General features: G+C 41.6%; 1 protein-coding gene across 5 annotated transcripts in view; it reads left to right on the top strand.

Annotated features, from left to right (window-relative positions):
• The first annotated feature begins 317 nt into the window (after positions 1–317).
• Positions 318–20510, top strand: part of LOC124607465 (tRNA pseudouridine synthase-like 1) — an 80189-nt gene continuing 59996 nt past the window's right edge. The window contains exons 1-2 of one of the 5 annotated variants that reach the window (XM_047139808.1): positions 318–514; positions 686–814. In XM_047139808.1, coding sequence (XP_046995764.1) covers positions 787–814 — 28 coding nt within the window. In that variant the 5' untranslated portion in view covers positions 318–514; positions 686–786. Of the gene's footprint in view, positions 602–639; positions 815–20510 lie in introns of all 5 variants that reach the window. The other 4 variants (XM_047139809.1, XM_047139806.1, XM_047139805.1 and 1 more) reach the window with 4 other exon arrangements.

Below are 20510 nucleotides of genomic sequence, written 5' to 3'. Positions count from 1 at the left end.
AACCAAAAAGTTTCATATTTGTTTTAATCTTTTATCTTATGCAGTAGTTTCATGCCAACAGGCATTAGGTCTGACTCCGCTACAACTCGTATAGCTGCCAGACGAAATGGCGCTCACAAAACGACGAAACTGAAGTGTACACTTGTAGCGCCGTGTCAACAGCATATACGAAACCATTTCACGCAACGACTGGCTCAAACCAGTGTCGTCGTATAAACTAGCCTTAACCTGATAAGCAATGCTGAATTACGAACGGTCTCCATTTCTAGATAATTACGCTTGCGCATTTGCCGTTGGAAATTAAAACGCAAGCAGGTTGAAAAGGCATTGTGTGGGTCCAAAAGCTGTGCAGCGTATTTCCGATGTTTAAATTGGACAGCTTCTAGAAGGCGTTGACTTGATGCAAACAATTGAAGGCAGTAGAAATATCCAAAGTAAACAATAGTGCCTGTATTATAATATATTATGAGAACAGGGAAAGAAGAGTGTTTGTTTGTAGTTGTTGTTGATGTAGGTACGACATAAAACTGCGACGTATACACAAATTTCCTTCCATGCCCCGATATCTTCTGTATATATCATATGTCGGAACATATTTCAGGTTGTATAGTTAGTTTGCCTCTAAACACTCATTTTCAGCATATTACATCAGGAAGCAATGATTAATATTGTGCATGGTGTACAGGGCAGTGCAGAAGCAAACTTTCCGGACAGAACCTGAAGTCAAAGATCCTGAGTCTGTGCAAGGAATTCTGGAAATAGCATGTAGAAGATTTAAGCCGGCAAATGAACCAAAAGTGTATGTTTCTAGCAGGTAAATACATGCAGTATGTGTGGCACAAGTCTGTTAGCTTTTATCAACATGTAGTATAGAGACAATGTAATAAATATGACATGACAACTATATTGCATTTTCTTTAGTAGTCATACTGCAGTGTACTACTTGTAGTAGTAGTAATACTACTGCCACCACTGTAACTACTCTCTGCAAACCACCATGAGGTTCTTGACAGGAGATACACCCCATTTTTATCAGGTATTAGGGTTTCTTCCTGTTCCATTCTCGTGTGGAGTGCCAGGAAGATTGGTAGTTTTAGTGCATCTGTGCTTGCTGTAATTATTCTCATCTTACCCTCAAGATCCTTATGGGAGCGATATGTAGGGGGTCACAGTATATTTCTAGAGTAATCATTTAGAACCGTTCTAGAAACTTGCTTAATAGTCTTTCTCAGGATAGTTTACATCTCATCTTTGAGTCTTCCAGTTCAGTTCCTTCACTATCTGTGCGACACTCACCCACGGATTAAACAAATCTGTTATCATTTGTCCTACCCTTCTCTGTATATGTTCAATATGCCCTGTTAGTCCTATCTGCTATGGGTCCCACACACTTCAGCAGTATTGTAGAGCTGGTTGCAGGAACGATTTATAAGCAAGGTCATCTGTAGATTGACTACACTTTCTCAGTGTTCTGCCGATAATCTCAAGTCTACCACCTGCTTTACACTTGACTGATCCTATGTGATCATTCCATTTCATATTCCTACAAAATGTTACACCCTGGTATTTGTACGAGTTGGTTGATTCCAACTGTGACTCATTGATATTATAGTCATAGGATACTACATTTTTCAATTTGTGAAGTGCATAATTTTACATTTATGAACATTAAAGCAAGTTACCAATCTCTGTGCACCACTTTTAAATCTTATCAAGATCTGACTGAATATATATGCAGCTTGTTTCAGATAGTACTTCATTATAGATAACTGCATCATCTGCATAAAGCATGATTGTACTATCAGTATTATCTGCAAGGTCATTAACATACAACATGAACAACAAAAATCCCAACGCACTTCCCTGGGGGGAAATACGGAAGCGTCCGATCCCACCCGTCTGCTTTGACCCATGACGTCACAAATATGGCGGAAACAAAAACAAACACACACACTTTCCACAAGAAGCCTAATGACACTAACGGGACAAGCGCGGGAAATGGGGTGTTTTGGGTGGGGGGCAAACTAAATATAAACAAATTTAGACGCCTTGCGTAGCTACAACGTGTAAGTGAAGACTGCCATGCATGAATACCCATCCACCTCCCCAGGGGTCGTAACCCCTGCAACCCATAGAAGATAAAGATGCTTCAGTAGCTGATTAGTGTTTGTCTTTTTTAAAAAAAGAATCTCACGGGATAGAACGAACAGATCAGAAAGATAAATATAATAAACTAAAACAGAAATTCGAGGAAACAGATAATTAAAATAAGTAATAAGTGTTTTTTAAAAAAAAAAAAAAAAAAAAAAAAAAAAAAAAAAAAAAAAAAAAAAAAAAAAACCCTCACGAAATAGGACGAACAGATCAGGAAAGTAAATAAAATAAGATAAAACAGAACTGGAGACAGCCACACTCAAACCAAACTCCGCGCCGTCATGACGCCACACATGACAACACCCTTACGTCACGGGTCAAAGCCGACGCGTGGGATCGGACGCTTCTGTCGACCCCCCTGGGGCGCACCTAAAGTTATTACAACATCTGACAATGACGCACCATCCTAACATGCTACATCCTCCCTGCCTAAAAGTCCTCAATCCAGTCAGAAATTTCACTTGATGCCCCATATGATTGTACTTTTGACAATAAGCGTAGGTGTAGTACTGAGTCAAATGCTTTTTGGAAGTCAATAAGTACAGCGTCTACTTGAATGCAGCCTGACAAATATTTTATATTAGTCATTGCTGTACTCAGTTTGAAAACATGGCCGTACTGTCACATCTCCCCTGTCCCAAAACACACACACAAATATGTGAGTTTCATGTTCCATGGATCATTTGCATGATAAATCATAATGATAGGAACAAGTCATTTTACATTCACATAGCAAATTAATTTATAAATATGACTATATGCTGGGAACATTTTTAAGTTCATTTACTTATTTTAAAATATACGGATGTGGGTTAGTAATTCTTACCCACTACCTTTTACACATTCAGTAATAGAAATTCTGCTACGGAATAGAAGGAGTTGTCAAGGAGAAACTGTTATTGCTTTTATTTTAGGATTCCAAAAATGTGTTTATTTCCTGTTTTAAATCTCATCAATATGGACACAAGATTTTTGAAGTTACTACCCTTTTTATTCCCTCACTGTGAGTTACCTTTCACATTGGTGTAGTATCTGTATATGTGCAGACGTCAGTATGTTGTACATTATTGAAATTGAGTGTGAGATTTGCTAAGAAACCACTGAATAATGCATTTAAGAACATTATGTACCAGTTCTTCTGTTGTTGTTTGTATGTTTAGATTGATTATAATACTAGCATCATCTGCAAAAAGAACTAATTATGTTTGTTGCGTATTAGATGGAAGGTAGAGAAGTAAGAGTGGCTCTGAGACTGAGGCTTGTGGATGTCCATAAGTGATTTCTCTGCAGTCAGAAGAAGTTCTCCTGGTTACAATGGTTGAATTATTTAGTACAACTTTCTGCATTACTTTTATAGGTATGACATCATCCAATGGTTTGTACCACCAATTTCAGAAAAACCTCAATGCATCCAGGAGGATACTGTGATTCACAGAATCATATGCCTTAGATAGGTCACAGAAAATACCAGCTGCTCCTTTTTTGTTATGGTAATGCTTGCAAAATGTGCCGAGTAAGTGTCTTAATGACATTCTTAGTTGAACAACTCTTCTGAAATCAAAACTGTTTTTTAATAAGGATAATGTTGTTTCATAGGTAAGGTACTCTTTTTGGACTGCACTATCTTCTCAAAGATTTTGGAAAATAATATCTATAATAAATTGGGTGGGAAGTTATTGACATCTCTGCTACAACCTTTCTTCCATAGAGGGGTTTAACAGTGGCAAATTTTAATCTCTCTAGAAAAATATCCCAAGTTAGTGATGCATAACATATTCTGGGAAAGACAACACTTATTGGCCTTATATGGGAACAAGACTTTAGTAATGTGTTGGAAACATCGAATCCAGATGAACTTTTATTTTCATAATTTCAGAAGGAGAATTGGGGAGACATCCATATGATGGAATTTTATATGTGTAGCTTTTCCAACATATTGCTGTGATTTTTCTCTTGAAGTGCTCATCCCTATATTTTCTGCTAAGTTTAAGAAGTGATCATTAAATGTAACTGCTGTTTGTGACTGATCATTTATAGTGCTTCCATTTAAATCAGTAGTCATTATATCTTGTTCTTGTTTCACTACATTCCATATATACCTAAACACATTGTAAAAATTACTGCTTTCTGACATAATGTGCATTTTCCTTGAGTTTTTTGATAACTCCTCTTAGTAATTTTGAGTAGTTTTTATAGTATGCAACTACTGCAGGTTCTTTACTTGTTCTTGCCAACAGATACAGTTTCCTTTCCCTTTCACAAGATGCTCTAATCTCTATAGTGACCCATGTTAGTATATGGCTGTCTAATATCATTTCTGATTAATTTATGGGGAAAGCTATTTTCAGATAGTGATATGAATTTACCACGGACTGGATTAAGCTTAGCATTTATTTCAATACAAATTTCATTCTAGGTCATCTCTAGTAAGCTATTCTTAAGAACATTTGTCCTGGATTCTTTAAATATTGTAACTTATTTCCATTGAGAGGAATCTGTATTGTGAGGTATTGTCTTATTTATCCTCAATTACTGTACATCATGATCAGAGAGACCATTTTTTACTGGGAAAACAGTTATTTTGTTGGATTGAGCTTCATCAGGAAAACTTTATCAAAATTTTACTCCATTTATCTGCCTATTCTGGAAAGTTAAATTACTGAGATCAAATTATACAATTAATATGTTTCTAGAGCATTTTTTCATTGGAATCTGTTAGAAAATCTACATGGAAAACACCAAGACAGTTAACTGCTTGAGCATAAGAGGTAATTCATATGCCTCATAAACAGTTCAAAATGTCTCAGTATGTTCTATATATTGTTATATTATTTGTATTTAAAATAAACATTGTAAGTGTATGTAGATGTCATTGGGACATTTGGACTGTTTGAGGCATATAGATTCCTTACTATGCTATCTGTCTGACTACAAGAAGCATTTACAGTTAAAAGTGGCCAGTTTTTCAGTATTAATTCATGCACATATGGTGTGATCTTTGTGAAATCTAATTGTTTCAGTGTTTTTGAACTTATGTTCTGTCTTTACATTCTCATTCTTTTTCCACGTTAGTTTTATATCAGTAAGGTGCTAAAGTGCAATCTTTTATGTTTAACTCTTCTAACCCTGTGGTTATGTGGTGTTCAGATAGTCACTTGATGTTCATCTCTTCAGAGCTCTCTAAATTTTCCAAGCAGACAAGAAGCTCTTGTACTTTATTACTCAAGCCTATAATATTCTGATGAAACAACCTAACTTACTTTTCTGTGCATTCTTAAGCATTTTCTAAGACTTTTCAGTTACTCTAACTTCCCACAGCAGGATGCCTGAATCTTGACTCTGACCTAAAAAAGGTACCCCTATGACATCAGTGCCCATAGGTATCTTAACTTTCTGTAACAGTATCCCATCTTCCATGCATTTTCTGCAAGAAGCTCAGCCAATCAGCCAACCTATATTTCCAACAATATAAAGAGAAGATAGGTTGCTGTTCACCATAAAGATGATGCATTTAGTTGCAGACACTTACATATTAGCTTTCGGCGAAAGCCTTCATTAGAAAAGGAAACATTCTCACAAGCAAGGGGGAGGGGAGGGGGGGGGGGGAAGAATGTGGAGCAAAGGAGGAGAGGAGCAGGAAAGGAGAAAGATGCGGGGATGCATTGGCAGAGGGCTACACACAAAGGGGCTGGGAGACGAGAGTAAGCAGGAGGTGATTGGACAGGTGGTGTGCAAATTATTGGGTGGAGGGTGTGGGGACATGATGTTTCTGTAGGTTAGGGCCAGGACAATTTTGGGAGTGAAGAATGTATTGTAAGGATAACTCGCATCTGTGCAGTTGAGAAAAGCTGGAGGTGTGGGGGAGGATCATGATGGCTCGGGTTGGGAAGCAACCATTGGAATTGTGCATGTTATATTCAGTTGCTTGTTGTGCCATATAGTAGACTACTTTGCTCTTGGACACAGTTTGTCAACGGCCATTCATCTTGGTAGACAACTGGTTGGTAGTCATACCAATATTTAGAGCTTTGCAGTGATTGCAGCAGAGCTGGTATATGACATGGCTGCTTTCGCAGGTGGCCTGGCCTCTGATGAGGATAAGCCTGTGACAGGACTGGAATAAGAAATGCTCTTACAGTCCTGTCACAGGCTTATCCTACCCTATCAGAGGCTGGGTCACCTGTGAAAGCAGGCATGTCACATAGCACTCTGCTGCAATCATTCCACAGCTTGTTGTATGGGTATGACTACCACCAGCTGTCCACTAGGTTGAACAACCACTGCCAAATGTGGCCAAGAGAAAAGTAGGCCACCTTGTGGCACAGTATGCAGCTGAACGTAACATGCTGGATTTTTAATGGCTGCTTCACTACCTGAGCCATCGGGATCCCCCCCCCCTTTCCCTCCCCACCACCACCACCACCACCACCACCACCAGCTTTTCTGAACTGCACAGATGGGAGTTGACCTAACAACACATTCTCCAGACTGAAAATTATTCTGGTCTCAACCTACTGTCCTCGCAACCCCCATTCAACAGCCCTATTCTCATCTCCCACCATCTATGTGTGTGCCCTCTTCCAATGCACCCACCCATCTTTCCCTTCCTCACTCCTCTCGTTATTTGCTCCTTAACCCCCCCCCCCCCCCCCCCACACACACACACACAAACACTAATCTCCCTGCCCCACAACCAACACTGCACGTGTTTGCAGTCTAGTTCCTGCACACACTGCCAGATGGTGCTCTTCTCTCCCTACCTCCCTTCCTTACCCTACTATCCTTTCCCCTTCCCACCTCCTGCACATTGCTGCTTCCTTTCTGCATGACTGCTGCATTACAATCTGAGCTGTCAGTGTTGGTGGCCATGTGTGTATGAATTGTGCTTACTTGGGCGATTGAATGCATGTATGTTTCCTTTTCTGTTGAAGGTCTTGGCTGAAATCGGATGTGTAACTGTCCTTTCATTGTGCCTGTCTGCAAGTCAATCCTTACATTGAGTACCAATCTACCTTTCCTTATGTTGCTGACTTTTTGTTCTCCATTCAGTTCCCCTCTACAATTGCTCCAATCACAACAACATTTTTATATTTTAGTCCCTTTGTTTTATCCCTGATAAATTCTGAATTTCAAAGAGAGTATGACAGCCAACAATGTTCAGCATCTTTTTTTTTTTTTTTTTTAAAAAAATATTGATGTTTTGTTCTCAGCAGATAACACCACATGCTAGTTATTAGGCAGTGTAGTCATTGAGTCCATGAGGAACAGAGATATGCAAACACTGAGAAAATAGTTTTCTCCAGTTTAGTCCCAAATATAGATTACAATAACACACATGTTACACCATCTACTATCACTGTGTCTATCACCCTACCGCTTAATAATTACTTACCTATTGTCCCACCAGTGAAAGTAAAGGAAGACTGACGCTTCATACAGTCCTTGGCTAGTTAAACAGATTTTAAGCTGACAGTTCACTTCGTGCAGGCAGCCAGTGACTCAGCTATGGAGGCATTCTATGATGGATGCCTTCGTGGATTGATGCAAATAATCAGTCAGCATTTCCAAGATGGTGGCAGGTACTCACATATGCACACAAGTTGCTGTGTGCGTGCTTTAGCCCTTACAATCACTCCCCCTAGAGAAGAGGAGCTACCAGAGATAGCTCACAATGACCAACTGGGCGTTGTGAATCTGTTACATTAGTTGTGTCATCAGAAGACACAGCAACTTTTATTTGAAACTGACGAGCGAGCTTTGTATATGACATGTGCTATATACACAAGACAAATTAATAAAAGTATTAAGAATACAATTCTAACAGTTAATTATGGATTAACATCACTGGAAGTTTCAAAACACTTAATCCATTGATAGTAGTAATTACATTTTTCTGGATATTCATAAGTAACTTGTCCTTGGGGAAACTAGGCAGAGAATCACTTATATGTGTTATTATGTATGATTCATTGTAATAAACTGTTAACAGTCTTGTTAATGAAAACTTTCCATCTGCATGAAAAGTAATTGGGAATATGGAAGGTGTATCAAACAGACCACATGATAAATCACACTGGGTAGTATTTTAAATTAATCCAATGCCATTTGAGTGTGGAAGATAGTTTAAGTATATCAAAACTTTTACATGTGTCACATTGAGGGTGAAATTGAAGTAAATTATACAGTCGGAAAGTCATTTAAGAAATGGCTGATAAAACTGCGTTAAAATCCTAGTGCAGTCATCTCTTGGAGGATATTTTGCAAACAATTCTTTCTCACAGCTGTGTACTGTACTGTCTAAGAATAAATTTCTACTCCACAAGCCACTTTGTGGTGTGTGGCAGAGAGTACTTTGTAAACCACTGTCACTTCTGTCCACTTTCCTGCTCCATTTGCAAATGGTTTTTGGGAAGAATCATTGCTGTTGACTCTTCTAGTAATGTACACTCTCCGAAAGTAAGACTGAGCCACCCCATTGTGCAGAATGCCACTTGTGCAACATCTGTCACTCTCTGTTTATCTTACCTGGTAAGAATCCCAGACTGATGAACAGTAATCAGATATTGGTCGAACAAGGGTTTTGTAAGCTATTTCTTTGTTGATGGATTACATTTCCTGAGGATTCTTCCATTGAATCTCAGTGTCGCGTCTGCCTGTTCTGCAGTTACTTTTGTGTGGTTGTTCCACTTTAAAGCTATCCATCTGCATACTTTTAGATATTTTGTGAAAGTAACTGCTTTCAGAGATTATTTTGTGATCATGTAATTGTACAATAGCAGGTTTTTCTGTCTATATATACACAATATGTTACATTTGTTTTTGCTGAGGGTCGATTACCCCTCCCTGCTCCAAGTATCGATCCTGTGCAGGTCCTCTTGCATTTCTCTAAAATTTTTGAGCATTGCAACTTCTTTATATAAAACAGCATCATCTGTGAAAAGCCCCATTGAACTTCCAATGTCGCCCACTATGTCATGTACATACAGGGTGAAAAGTATTTAAACTGACAAACTCTGGGTGGTTGTAGGGGACATCAAAACAAATATTTTTCCCTAATGTCATTTTTTCCTATGAGGAGTATTTAAACCGATAGAGGAAGATTTCTCTGGCGGCAAATGAATTAAACTAACAAACACTTTTCCATTTTTTTATGACCAAGAGACAACGCAGTAACACAACCCAATTTCAATTACAGTAGATTTTAAAAAATTCCTCCATTGACACGAAAACAAAGGTTACACCGTTGGATCATGTTCTGTCAGACACGGGCAAAAACCCCAGGAGTATCTTGAATTGTTCCTGCTGCTGCTACTGTCCAGGAAACCAGATCCTCTTCTGATGCAACAGGAGTTGCGTAAACAAGGTTGCGCATCTCTCCCCACACAAAAAAGTCCAGAGGGGACATACCTGGGGATCGAACAGGCCATGGTACAGGACCACCTCTGCCAATCCACATTTCTGGGAACCGTTAGTCCAGGAATCGACGCACACGACGACTGAAATGTGCCGGTGGCCCATCATGTTGGAACCACATGCGTTGTCTTGTAGGGAGCGGGACATCTTCCAGCAATTCTGGCAATGCTCTGGCGAGAAAATTGTAATAGTGCCTGCCATTTAATGGCCTAGGTAGCAGATATGGCCCAATTAAACAGTCCCCAACAACACCTACCCACACATTAACGTAGAACTGCACTTGATGAGCGGTAGTAACTGTGGCATGTGGGTTATCCTCACTCCAAATGTGCGAATTGTGCATGTTGAAGACTCCATCACACCCGAACGTTGCTTCATCAGTAAACAAGTCAGAGGATGGAAATGTAGAATGCATTTCACACTGTTTCAGGTACAACTGCAAAAACTGTGCTCTGGGCAGATAATCAACTGGTTCCAGGTTGTGGACATGCTGTAAGTGAAATGGAAATAACAATTGCTTTCGAAGGACTGTTCGTACATTCGTCTGATTCGTCCTCCTGTTACGTGCAATTGCACTAGTGCTGATTGAAGGATCCGCTCCACATGCTGCAAGACAGCTTCCTCAAATTGCAGCGTTCTTACCGTGCGACGGTGTCGCTATCCAGTTAATGACCCAGTCTCACGCAGACGTTGGTACACAGCAGCAAAGGTCGTATGATGCGGGATACGGTGATTAGGATATTGTTGTTGATAAACACGCTGTGCAGCTCGTCCGTTGTGGTGCACTACATAGTACGCACCAACCATATCATTGTATTCACTCCAGGTGTATCGCTTCATTAGTAAACAGAGACAGTGCACTACTACACTGGTGGACAGCAGTTTGCCTACAATGAAGAATGTAATACGCCCTCTAACAACTGAAGAGCGTAATACGGCCTCCACCGGTTTAAATAATCCTCATAGGAAAAAATGGCATTAGGGAAAAATATTTGTTTTGATGTCTCCTACAACCTCCCGGAGTTTGTCGGTTTAAATTCTTTCCACCCTGTATATTGCGAAAAGTAATGGACTTGTAACACTATATTGGGTTACATCCGAAGTTACTTATACATCTGAAGACTTGTCTCCAGTGTTGAGAATGAGATGCTGTGTTCTGTTTGCTAGAAACTCATCAGTCCAATTACATAGTTTCTCCATTGATTCATCGTGCATATAGGACAGCGGCCAGTCAGATATTTATCAAAGAAAAATCACCAAACAGTGGTATGTTTCCACAAATTGTTATTTTATTTACACGACCAGTTTCGGCATCTCATTAATGCCATCTTCAGGCCCCTATGCACTCCATGTATAGAGAATCAGATACAGCGATGCATGCATAAACAGAGCCATCAATACCTGAATTCCGTGAATTTTTGTGAAGTGTGTATTTCGAAGACTTGACAATGACAGTTGATCTGATGTTCCGTGTGCTCATATTTTATTCAATAGGCAGCAGTAAGGAACTGTATTGAATGCCTTATGGAAGCCAAGGCACACGGCAACTACCTGAATGCCTGTATCTACTGCTTTGTTGGTCTTATGGACGAACACAGCATGCTGGGTTTCATACAATTGTTGCTTTCAGAACTCATGTTTATTCTTACAGAGGAGATTTTCGGTCTGCAGAAATGTCATAATACGAGGTGCATTCAAGTTCTAAGGCCTCCGATTTTTTTTCTCCGGACTGGAAAGAGATAGAAACATGCACATTGTTTTAAAATGAGGCCGCGTTCATTGTCAATACGTCCCAGAGATGGCAGCACCGTATGGCAGATGGAATTTTACTGCCAGCGGTGAGAATGAGAACTGTTTTAAATACGTAAAATGGCAACGTTTTCCTTACTTGAACAGCATGCAATCATTCATTTTCTGAATTTGCGTGGTGTGAAACCAATTGAAATTCATCGACAGTTGAAGGAGACATGTGGTGATGGAGTTATGGATGTGTCGAAAGTGCGTTTGTGGGTGCAACAGTTTAATGAAGGCAGAACATCGTGTGACAACAAACCGAAACAACCTCGGGCTCGCACAAGCCGGTCTGACGACATGATCGAGAAAGTGGAGAGAATTGTTTTGGGGGATCGCCGAATGACTGTTGAACTGATCGCCTCCAGAGTTGGCGTTTCTGTGGCTTCTGTGCACACAATCCTGCATGACGACCTGAAAATGCGAAAAGTGTCATTCAGGTGGGTGCCATGAATGCTGACGGACGACCACATGGCTGCCCGTGTGGCATGTTGCCAAGCAATGTTGACACGCAACGACAGCATGAATGGGACTTTCTTTTCATCGGTTGTGACAATGGATGAGACCTGGATGCCATTTTTCAATCCAGAAACAAAGCGCCAGTCAGCTCAATGGAAGCACACAGATTCACCTCCACCAAAAAATTTTCAGGTAACCGCCAGTGCTGAAAAAATGATGGTGTTCATGTTCTGGGACAGCGAGGGCATTATCCTTACCCATTGCGTTCCAAAGGGCACTACGGTAACCGGTGCATCCTACGAAAATGTTTTGAAGAACAAATTCCTTCCTGCACTGCAACAAAAACGTCCGGAAAGGGCTGTGCGTGTGCTGTTTCACCAAGACAACGCACCCGCACATCGAGCTAACGTTACGCAACAGTTTCTTCATTAACAACTTTGAAGTGATTCCTCATGCTCCCTACTCACCTGACCTGGCTCCTAGTGACTTTTGGCTTTTTCCAACAATGAAAGACACTCTCCGTGGCCGCACATTCACCAGCCATGCTGCTATTTGCCTCAGCGATTTTCCAGTGGTCAAAACAGACTCCTAAAGAAGCCTTCGCCGCTGCCATGGAATCATGGCGCCAGCGTTGTGAAAAATGTGTACGTCTGCAGGGCGATTACGTCGAGAAGTAATGCCAGTTTCATCGATTTTGGGTGAGTAGTTAATTAGAAAAAAAATCGGAGGCCTTAGAACTTGAATGCACCTCGTACATGAACATGAAACATGTTCCAAAATTATGTAACAGTCTGATATCAGGAGTAGGCCTACAGTTTCGTGTGTCTGTTCGGAAACCCTCCTTGAAAATACAGATGACCTGTTCTCTTGTCCAATAATCAGGAACACTTTGCTCCATCAGAGACCTATGTTACACGGCTGCTAGAAGAGGGCAAGTTCTTCCACATACTGTATGTCGAGTTGTATTTGTATCCCATCAGGTCGAGAGGCCTTCCCTATGTTGAGCCATTTCAGTTGCTTTACTATCCTATGGTCACTTATTTTAATATTGGTCATTTTGTCATAAATTCCATGATTTAAATGAGATATTACAGTGCAGTCTTCTTGTGTGAAACAGTTATGGAAAAAGTATTTCAACCCTTTCTGTATTATCCTCTATTTCAATTCCATTATAGTCACGGAGTGTGTGGACAGATGATGTCAATCCATTTACTTGTTTAACATAAGACCAAAACCTCTTAGGATTTTCTGTCGAATCGGTAGACAGAATTTTGTTTTCGAATTAATTGAATGCTTCTTGCATTACTCTCCTTACATTAATTTTGGCTACATTTAATTTATGTTTATCTTTGAGGCTTTGGCTACATTTAAATTTTCAGTGATGCTCTCTTCACTTTCGTAGAAGCTTTATAACATGGCTATCGAACCATGGTGGGTCTTTTACTTCCCTCACAATTGCTTGGCACATGCTTGTCTAAATGGTATTGTATGCCCGTGAACTTTGTCCATTGATGCTCAGCTTTGTTATTTCTGTAGCTGAAATTTTCTTGCTGAGGCCTGTTTCTTGTTACCCATGCTAAGCAGAAAGATCTTCGTACATTTCTTTGTATTCCTTATTTACAGCAGTATTCAGTGATGCTGTAATGGCCTTATGAGCACTGATTCCCTGTTAGACACTAACTGTGTCGAAAGTATTTGGTCTGTTTGTCACCAGAAAATTTAAGATGTTACCTTCATGAGGTAGCTTCTGTGTTAAACTGCAGAAGGTAATTTTCATATCAGGCATTGAAAACAGTTTCGTGAATACCCTGTCCCTATTACCTGCCCGAATCATGTACATGTTCCAGTGTATGTAGGTGAGTTGAAATCTCCACCTAATACTACATCATGAACTGGAAATTTACGGAAAACATTCTCTAAGCTTCCCGTCAAACGCTTCTTACTGTTGCTGTAGCAGGGGGTCTATAAAGACATCTGACAATCATGTTTGATCCACCTTTAACTGTTTGCCTTCACTCAAATTATTTTGTATTTGGAATCGTGCAAATCTCACTAGGTAGTATTGTAATTTTTATGGCTGTAATCAGGCCTCCACTTTTTGCCTTTGCAACATGCATTCCAACTAGAGTTTAGAATTTCATTGCAGTCATTGCTGGTTTCAGCCAGTGTTCTGTCTCTAACAATATATGGGAATTATCACCCTTTAAATGTGAGATTAATTCTGGTACCTATACATTGGCACTCCTACAGTTACGTAATAACTGTATCAACATTTTTTCCTCTGAACTGCTATGACAAATGCTACCCTGTGTGGAACCAGAATGCATCTTATTGGGCCTGTGGAGGGATTTCTATTCCCAATAGAAATCACATGTGCATGCCACATACTCTGCTGCCTTAGTAGTTGCTACCCGTGTGTAGTGCACATCTGACCTATTAAGGGAGTGGTCCTAAAACTCTATAATTGATAGTGGAGATCAACAACTCTGCATCCAAGGTCATTACAAGATCGTCTGTGCCTTTGGTTTAAGCCTGCCACACAGCTCCCAATCAAAGGAAGTAGTAGATCGGTTCTGGGAATGATGCTGCAAACAATAGCTCTGCTTCCACCCTGCAGGTGAGGCTAGCTGTCTTCACCAAATCAGCCAGCTTCCTGTAAGAATGTAGCGTGGTTCTGAACCCAGGTGACAGGCATTATTCGTGCCAATATGAACCATGATTTGCAGCTGAATGCACCCAGTGCTCTCAGTTGCCACTGGCAGAACCTTCTCCACTTTTCGAACGAGTTCCCTTGGCAAGCAAACAGAGTGGATGCTGGCCTCCTTTTCTAACTTTTTTGCTATTTCCCTGAGGGGCTTCATCATCTGTCTAACATAGCAGCTCCTAAAGACAAGCAGTCACATTCTGTGCGCTTGTCTGGATCTGTTATGCAGATCAGCCACATCCCAACAGGCAAGGGTCCAATGCTGTCTTATATGTGCTTGTAGCAGTAGACAGTACGTCAAACCTGTTTTTAAGACATAAGCAGAAAGTCGTTCCACCAATACCCACTTTTGCCTTCTGCCCAGAGATTTGTCACCCTGCTACAGTTTACCAACCAGTGTCAGGTAAGTGTCAGCTGGCCGGTCAGGTAAGTGTCAGCTGGCCGGTATGTGCAAGTCTGAAGACACAGCAGCATCAATGGTCCCAGGTGACACTATAGGCTTCAGAGATTCCAATGCATTTATCTCGGGTGGCCCAACACCCGTGCATCCCAGGGCAGCAGCCTAAAGCCTGTTGACAGTGGCCGACACAGGTGCCATCTGTTTATGGTCAGTGGCCCATTCCCCCTGCATCCATACACAACAGAAGTAGTGTCTATCCATCTTTAATCAACTTTTGTTTGTACTGCAGATAATCTGACATAATCCTAAGAAGTTAAACTCACTATACACAAACACTGAAGACTCACGAACTCCCATAACGAAATAAATAGCTCTACTAAAAATAGATAAATAAAAAGCCATTGTTCACTTCTACTCAGAAGCATGCAGGACAATAAGCTGCTGCTAAACTCCACTCTGCCGATTATGGCAAATTAACTTATTAACACATGTATACATATGCAGATTGTGCTCATAGGCCTATTGCCACATCAGAGGATAAGCGTGTATTTTACACATTTTAGTATTATACTTTGATCTAGTAGGAGCACAACAAAATAGTATGTTTAAATCTTAAGTGAGCACACACGACATGCAGTTCTTCGAACATCCCATGTGCAGTTGCTTTCATCTCAGAAGTTATGTTGAGTGTGTAAGGAATTACTTTACACTCGGTTCGATAAAAATTCTGTGTTTAGTAGTGGCTCTCCATGTAATTCTTAGTGTAATTATTTCATTAAAGAAGTAAATTGAATTCATATTAGACTGCTGGTAGAAGCTAATATTTTATCTGTAATATTCAGTTGATATTGGCTGGTTAAAGTAACAAATAAAGTACTGTTATGTCTTCCTTGCATGCTGTATGGTTCTTTAGTGGATACAGGAGCAAGGTACAGGTGCCGTCCATGAACAGAGAGTTCAGATATTAATTTATTCTACATCCAACATCAAATAGTTAAAATAATACATAACTTTTTTGCTGTATTTTCAATGTCAGTTGCGAATAGTAGATTTGAATGTAGAAATACATACAGATACAAGAGATGTATAAATCTGTCATTCTACAATACAATGTCTATTCAGATGATGTTGAACCATGGCCATTATGAAAGTCTGCAAATGTTACTCAACTGGCAAACACGCGAAATGGGAGACAGTCCATGGATGCTTGAATGTAAGTACACCCGCCACAGACATCCAGAGAGGGGATGCTTGCATCTCATTCGCAGTGGTGTAATTGTTCATTGCAGTAACCTCGTGCCATGGTAGTGTCTGTTTTAAATGCAGCAGCATAACTGGTGGCACATGTATTTGAAAGTGCAGGCGACTCGATATGGCCGATAATGCGTGCCTCCCCACCCACCTTGAAAGGTACGGGGGAGGTTTATGCCATGAATAGTGATGAGGCTGGTTGCTTGGCTGGGGGAAGAGCAGATCAACCCACGTCCTGACATTGTGTCTTGCGAGCACCAGAGAAACTGCCCTGGAAAACCAGGCACAGGATGCATCCGACAGCATGGATAGGAGCATGGAGGGTGCTGCAGAGGGTGCCAGCGACTAGCTGACAGTGACAGCATCAATGTCCATTGGAGAGGCGACCTACAGCATTCGCGGCAATGGTATCGGAGGTGGGCAGGCGGAGACTTCCATCAGTGAGATGACCACAACTGGAGGCATCTGCTTGGTAAGCTGCATAGGGGGCTGCGTTGTGGCAGATGGATGTGCCTGCACTGTGGCAGCCAGACACAATGCAGTAAAGAATCTGGAACAGTTTGATCTATGGGAGGATTGCTGAATTCACGGGGTCACAGCTAATTTTGGTGGTGCTGATGTGTGCCTGAACTGCCGCAAATAGTATGCTGCGCTCTGCCAGCTGATCTGAGATCAGTACTAGATTCCCATAAATGTGGTGCATTGTACACTCAATATTGAACTCTGATGTTCGGAAAGATCAGGAGCAGCAAAGTACGATATGAACTCAAAAAATAAAGGCATTGTAATGTGAATGTGAAGCTTGAAGTTTTGACATTTGCGTCTTGAACCTTCAAACAAAACATTCAGTCTCGCTGTTAGACTGTTGTGAGAATGGTGCTATCTTGACATGCTGTATTCCATTTTGTTTGCAAAATTTGGTAAATTCCTTGGAAGAAAAAGGATGTCCATTGTTAGAATAATTGTTTACGGAATACCTCCAAGACAAAATACAGAAGCGAATGCCTTGATAGTGCTGGTGTTATTCGTCGACTGCATTGGGATAACAAAAGGGTATTGCTGTAGATGTTGACGATATTCAACCAACATGTTTGCAAAAAGGGCCAAGTAAAGCCTATATGAAAGGATCACCATGGATTATCTGAATGTAGCCAGGAGAAATATTTCTGGTGCGGAACCACCTGATTGTCCGCACAAGTGTGACATTATGCTGTCACGTGTTGTATTTGCTTATTTAAACCAAGCCACATACAATGTTGGTATGCCAGATGCGTAGTGCAAATTGTTTCCCAATGTCCTTTATGTGGAATACTTAGCACCCGTCAAGGCTGAGATAGACAGGTTAACAACTTCAGGGATTCTCCTTCCTGTTACCTCCAGCAAATGGGCATCGCCAATCGTGGTCGTTTCTAAACCAAACGGGCGTCTGCGATTGTGTGGTGATTTTCAAGCCACTGTCAACGCTCAGAGCCTCATTGACACTTATCCTCTTCCCCGTCCTGAGGAGTTATTTACCAAGCTCGCTGGGGGCCAGTTCTTTTCCAAACTTGACTTATTGGAGGTGTACCATCAGTTGCTGTTGGATGCTTCTTCCAAGGAATTTCTCGTCATCAACACTCCTTGTGGTTTGTATCAGTACCAGCGGTTAGCATTTGGCGTCGCTAGCGCGCCGGCCATTTTTCAGCGATTTTTGGAACAGCTCACGGCTTCCGTTCCTGGCTGCATAAACTATCTGGATGACATTGTTGTCACGGGGGCCTCCACTGAGGAGCACCTTCACAATTTGCATTCACAGTTTCGGGTTTTGCTTTCGGCTGGGTTGAGGTGCAATCTGGACAAGTCACAGTTCTTCCAACCCTCCATTGTGTATCTTGGTTTCCACTTGTCCCATGAGGGTATACGTCCTCTACGTCAGCACGTTGCGGCCATTAATGCTCTACCCCGGCCGTCTACGGTCAAAGAACTTCAGGTGTTTCTAGGCAAGATTGCTTATTATCACAAATTCATTCCATCCGCAGTGGCGGTAGCTCATCCTCTGCATCAATAGGGCGTGCCCGGAAAAACTTAGGGCGAGCTGTAGGTTTAAGAGGAATGTGGGCTTCAAAATCCTTGGCACGACCCAGACCAGCAGAGAACACGAACGAAAATTCAGAACATAATCCATCCAGCTGTTGATACGGAATATCCTCAGATACGAGGTGCACATCATCATCAATGGAGAACCCGAACAACCGGAAAGCATCATAACCGAACAGGTTTTCAGTGCCCACATGATCCACCACATAGAACATGAGGGGCCTAACAACAGACTTGTAGGCAGTGGAAGCATCAAACTGGCCAATGATAGGAATTTCTGTTTTTTATAAGTTCTCAGATTTCGCGTAACTGGAGACAAGGGAGAGGAGCCCAACTCCAAATACGTGCGAGAATTAATAAGAGTTACTGCAGAGCCAGTGTCCACTTGCATGCAAATGTCTTTATCCAGAACACAAACAGTAACAAACAACTTATTTGTTTGAGAAAGCACACAGTTAACATCCATGTCCGATGCCTTGTCCTCGTCGACAGGAACTTTAGGGGACTGACACACAGAAGCAACGTGGCCTTTTTTCCTACATGAATTACATGTGGCCCAATGTTTTGGACACGCGACCCTGTCATGCTGTACGAAACAACATGGACAAGAAGGAAGTGCGGAACGAACCTGCTTCTGTGGTTGCTGTTTTTGCTGAGAGCGTTGCGGCCCAACATGCCGTTGTTTACGTGAGTGAACCGCCGCCACATCTTCGTTCTCCTGTGAAACAGGCAAATTGTCCATGTCGAAAGTTGACTGTACAGCGCCTACATCACACCACGCGTCTATTTGCGCGCCAGGAGCGTGAGACACTTCAAAGGATTGAGCGATGCTTAGAACTTCCGGCAACGACGGGTTTGGCAGTTGTAGGGCATGTTGCCGAACTTCTGTATCAGGAGCAAGCCGTAGAATAGCATCCCTAACCATTGAATCAGCATAAGACTCATGATGAGTGTCTGTGACAAACTGACATTTCCTACTCAGACCGTGTAGTTCCGCCACCCAAGCCCGGTAAGATTGATGGGGCTGTTTACGACACCGGTAGAACGCCACGCGGGCGGCAACGACGTGGGTGTTTTTTCAGTAATAGTTAGACAATAAGTCACACATTTCTTGGAAGGACAGAGAGGCAGGTTCCCGCAGAGGGGCTAACTGAGATAGCAGCTGATAGATCCGTGGGGAAATCCAAGATGGAAATAACGACTTACACATAGGAGCGTCGACAACGCCGAACGCCAAGAAGTGTTGCCGCAAACGCTTCTCATAATCCTCCCAGTCTTCAGCGGCCTCGTCGTAAGGAGGGAATGGAGGCGGAGAAGAGGAAGACAGACGATGAGTAAGCGACGTCGACAACGCCTGAATAGCAGTCGTCAGCTGTGTTTGTTGTGCCTGAATAGCAGCCGTCAGCTGTGTTTGTTGTTCAATGAGCGCTTGCATAAGCTGTTCCATGTCTGCCCCGTCACGAACACACAAATCCACAACGCAGTGAAAATATCCGACCTCGTCACCAAAAAGTGTTATAACCTTTAATCACCAATAATTGCGTGGATATTCAAACACACTCACTTAGAAACAATAGCTGGTTACATGATAACAACTCAGTATCTCTTATTCGACTGCCGTGCGGTGACATGCGGCCGGCGCCGTTCGTAGCTAGGTGGCACTCCCGCGCTCAGCCGAGTTGCAGAGCGCCTCTATCGCCGTTTGCGCGTACTGTCGTGGTGGCACTGTTAAATGTCGTGGCACTGTCACAACAGAGTTGTTTGTATCAAGTGAAGCGATAATGTAGACAAAAAACTTGCTCAGCTAAATCTTGAACTTTACATGCATCAATAACTTTAAACCCTTCTCTGAGGCTAGGGTGCGATGCTTTAGAATTTTGGTCCTCAGTCTCTGAGCTGATAGGTTCTGTGAATAATAGCTTTGCAAAGCATTTCATCCTGCTAAGTTGCAGCACAGCCACAATTGTATTTACAGTCTGTAGTCATACCCTGCAATTCCGCAATCTATTTTTTATAGGATTTGTCACTACGATGTTGCATGCAGAGAAATTTATACTGTGTAGCAGCAATGTGTATTTGACTCTCAAAAAATTTGTCTGATCTTACAATAATGACCTCCTAGGGCTGGTTTTGGGGCTCACTGAGGGGAAACAATTTCACTAGGAGACAGTAGGTGTACACTTCTACATATGAAAAGAAAAATGCACAATGTGATTCACCTGTGAGTTTGTAACCATCAGAATGCTGATGCAGCTGCGTTAC

This window comes from Schistocerca americana, chromosome 3 (genome assembly GCF_021461395.2).
Source record: "Schistocerca americana isolate TAMUIC-IGC-003095 chromosome 3, iqSchAmer2.1, whole genome shotgun sequence".
Classification (NCBI taxonomy): domain Eukaryota; kingdom Metazoa; phylum Arthropoda; class Insecta; order Orthoptera; family Acrididae; genus Schistocerca; species Schistocerca americana.
The sequence above is the reverse complement of the archived record's forward strand: the minus strand, read 5'-3'. Positions and strand labels throughout refer to the sequence as shown.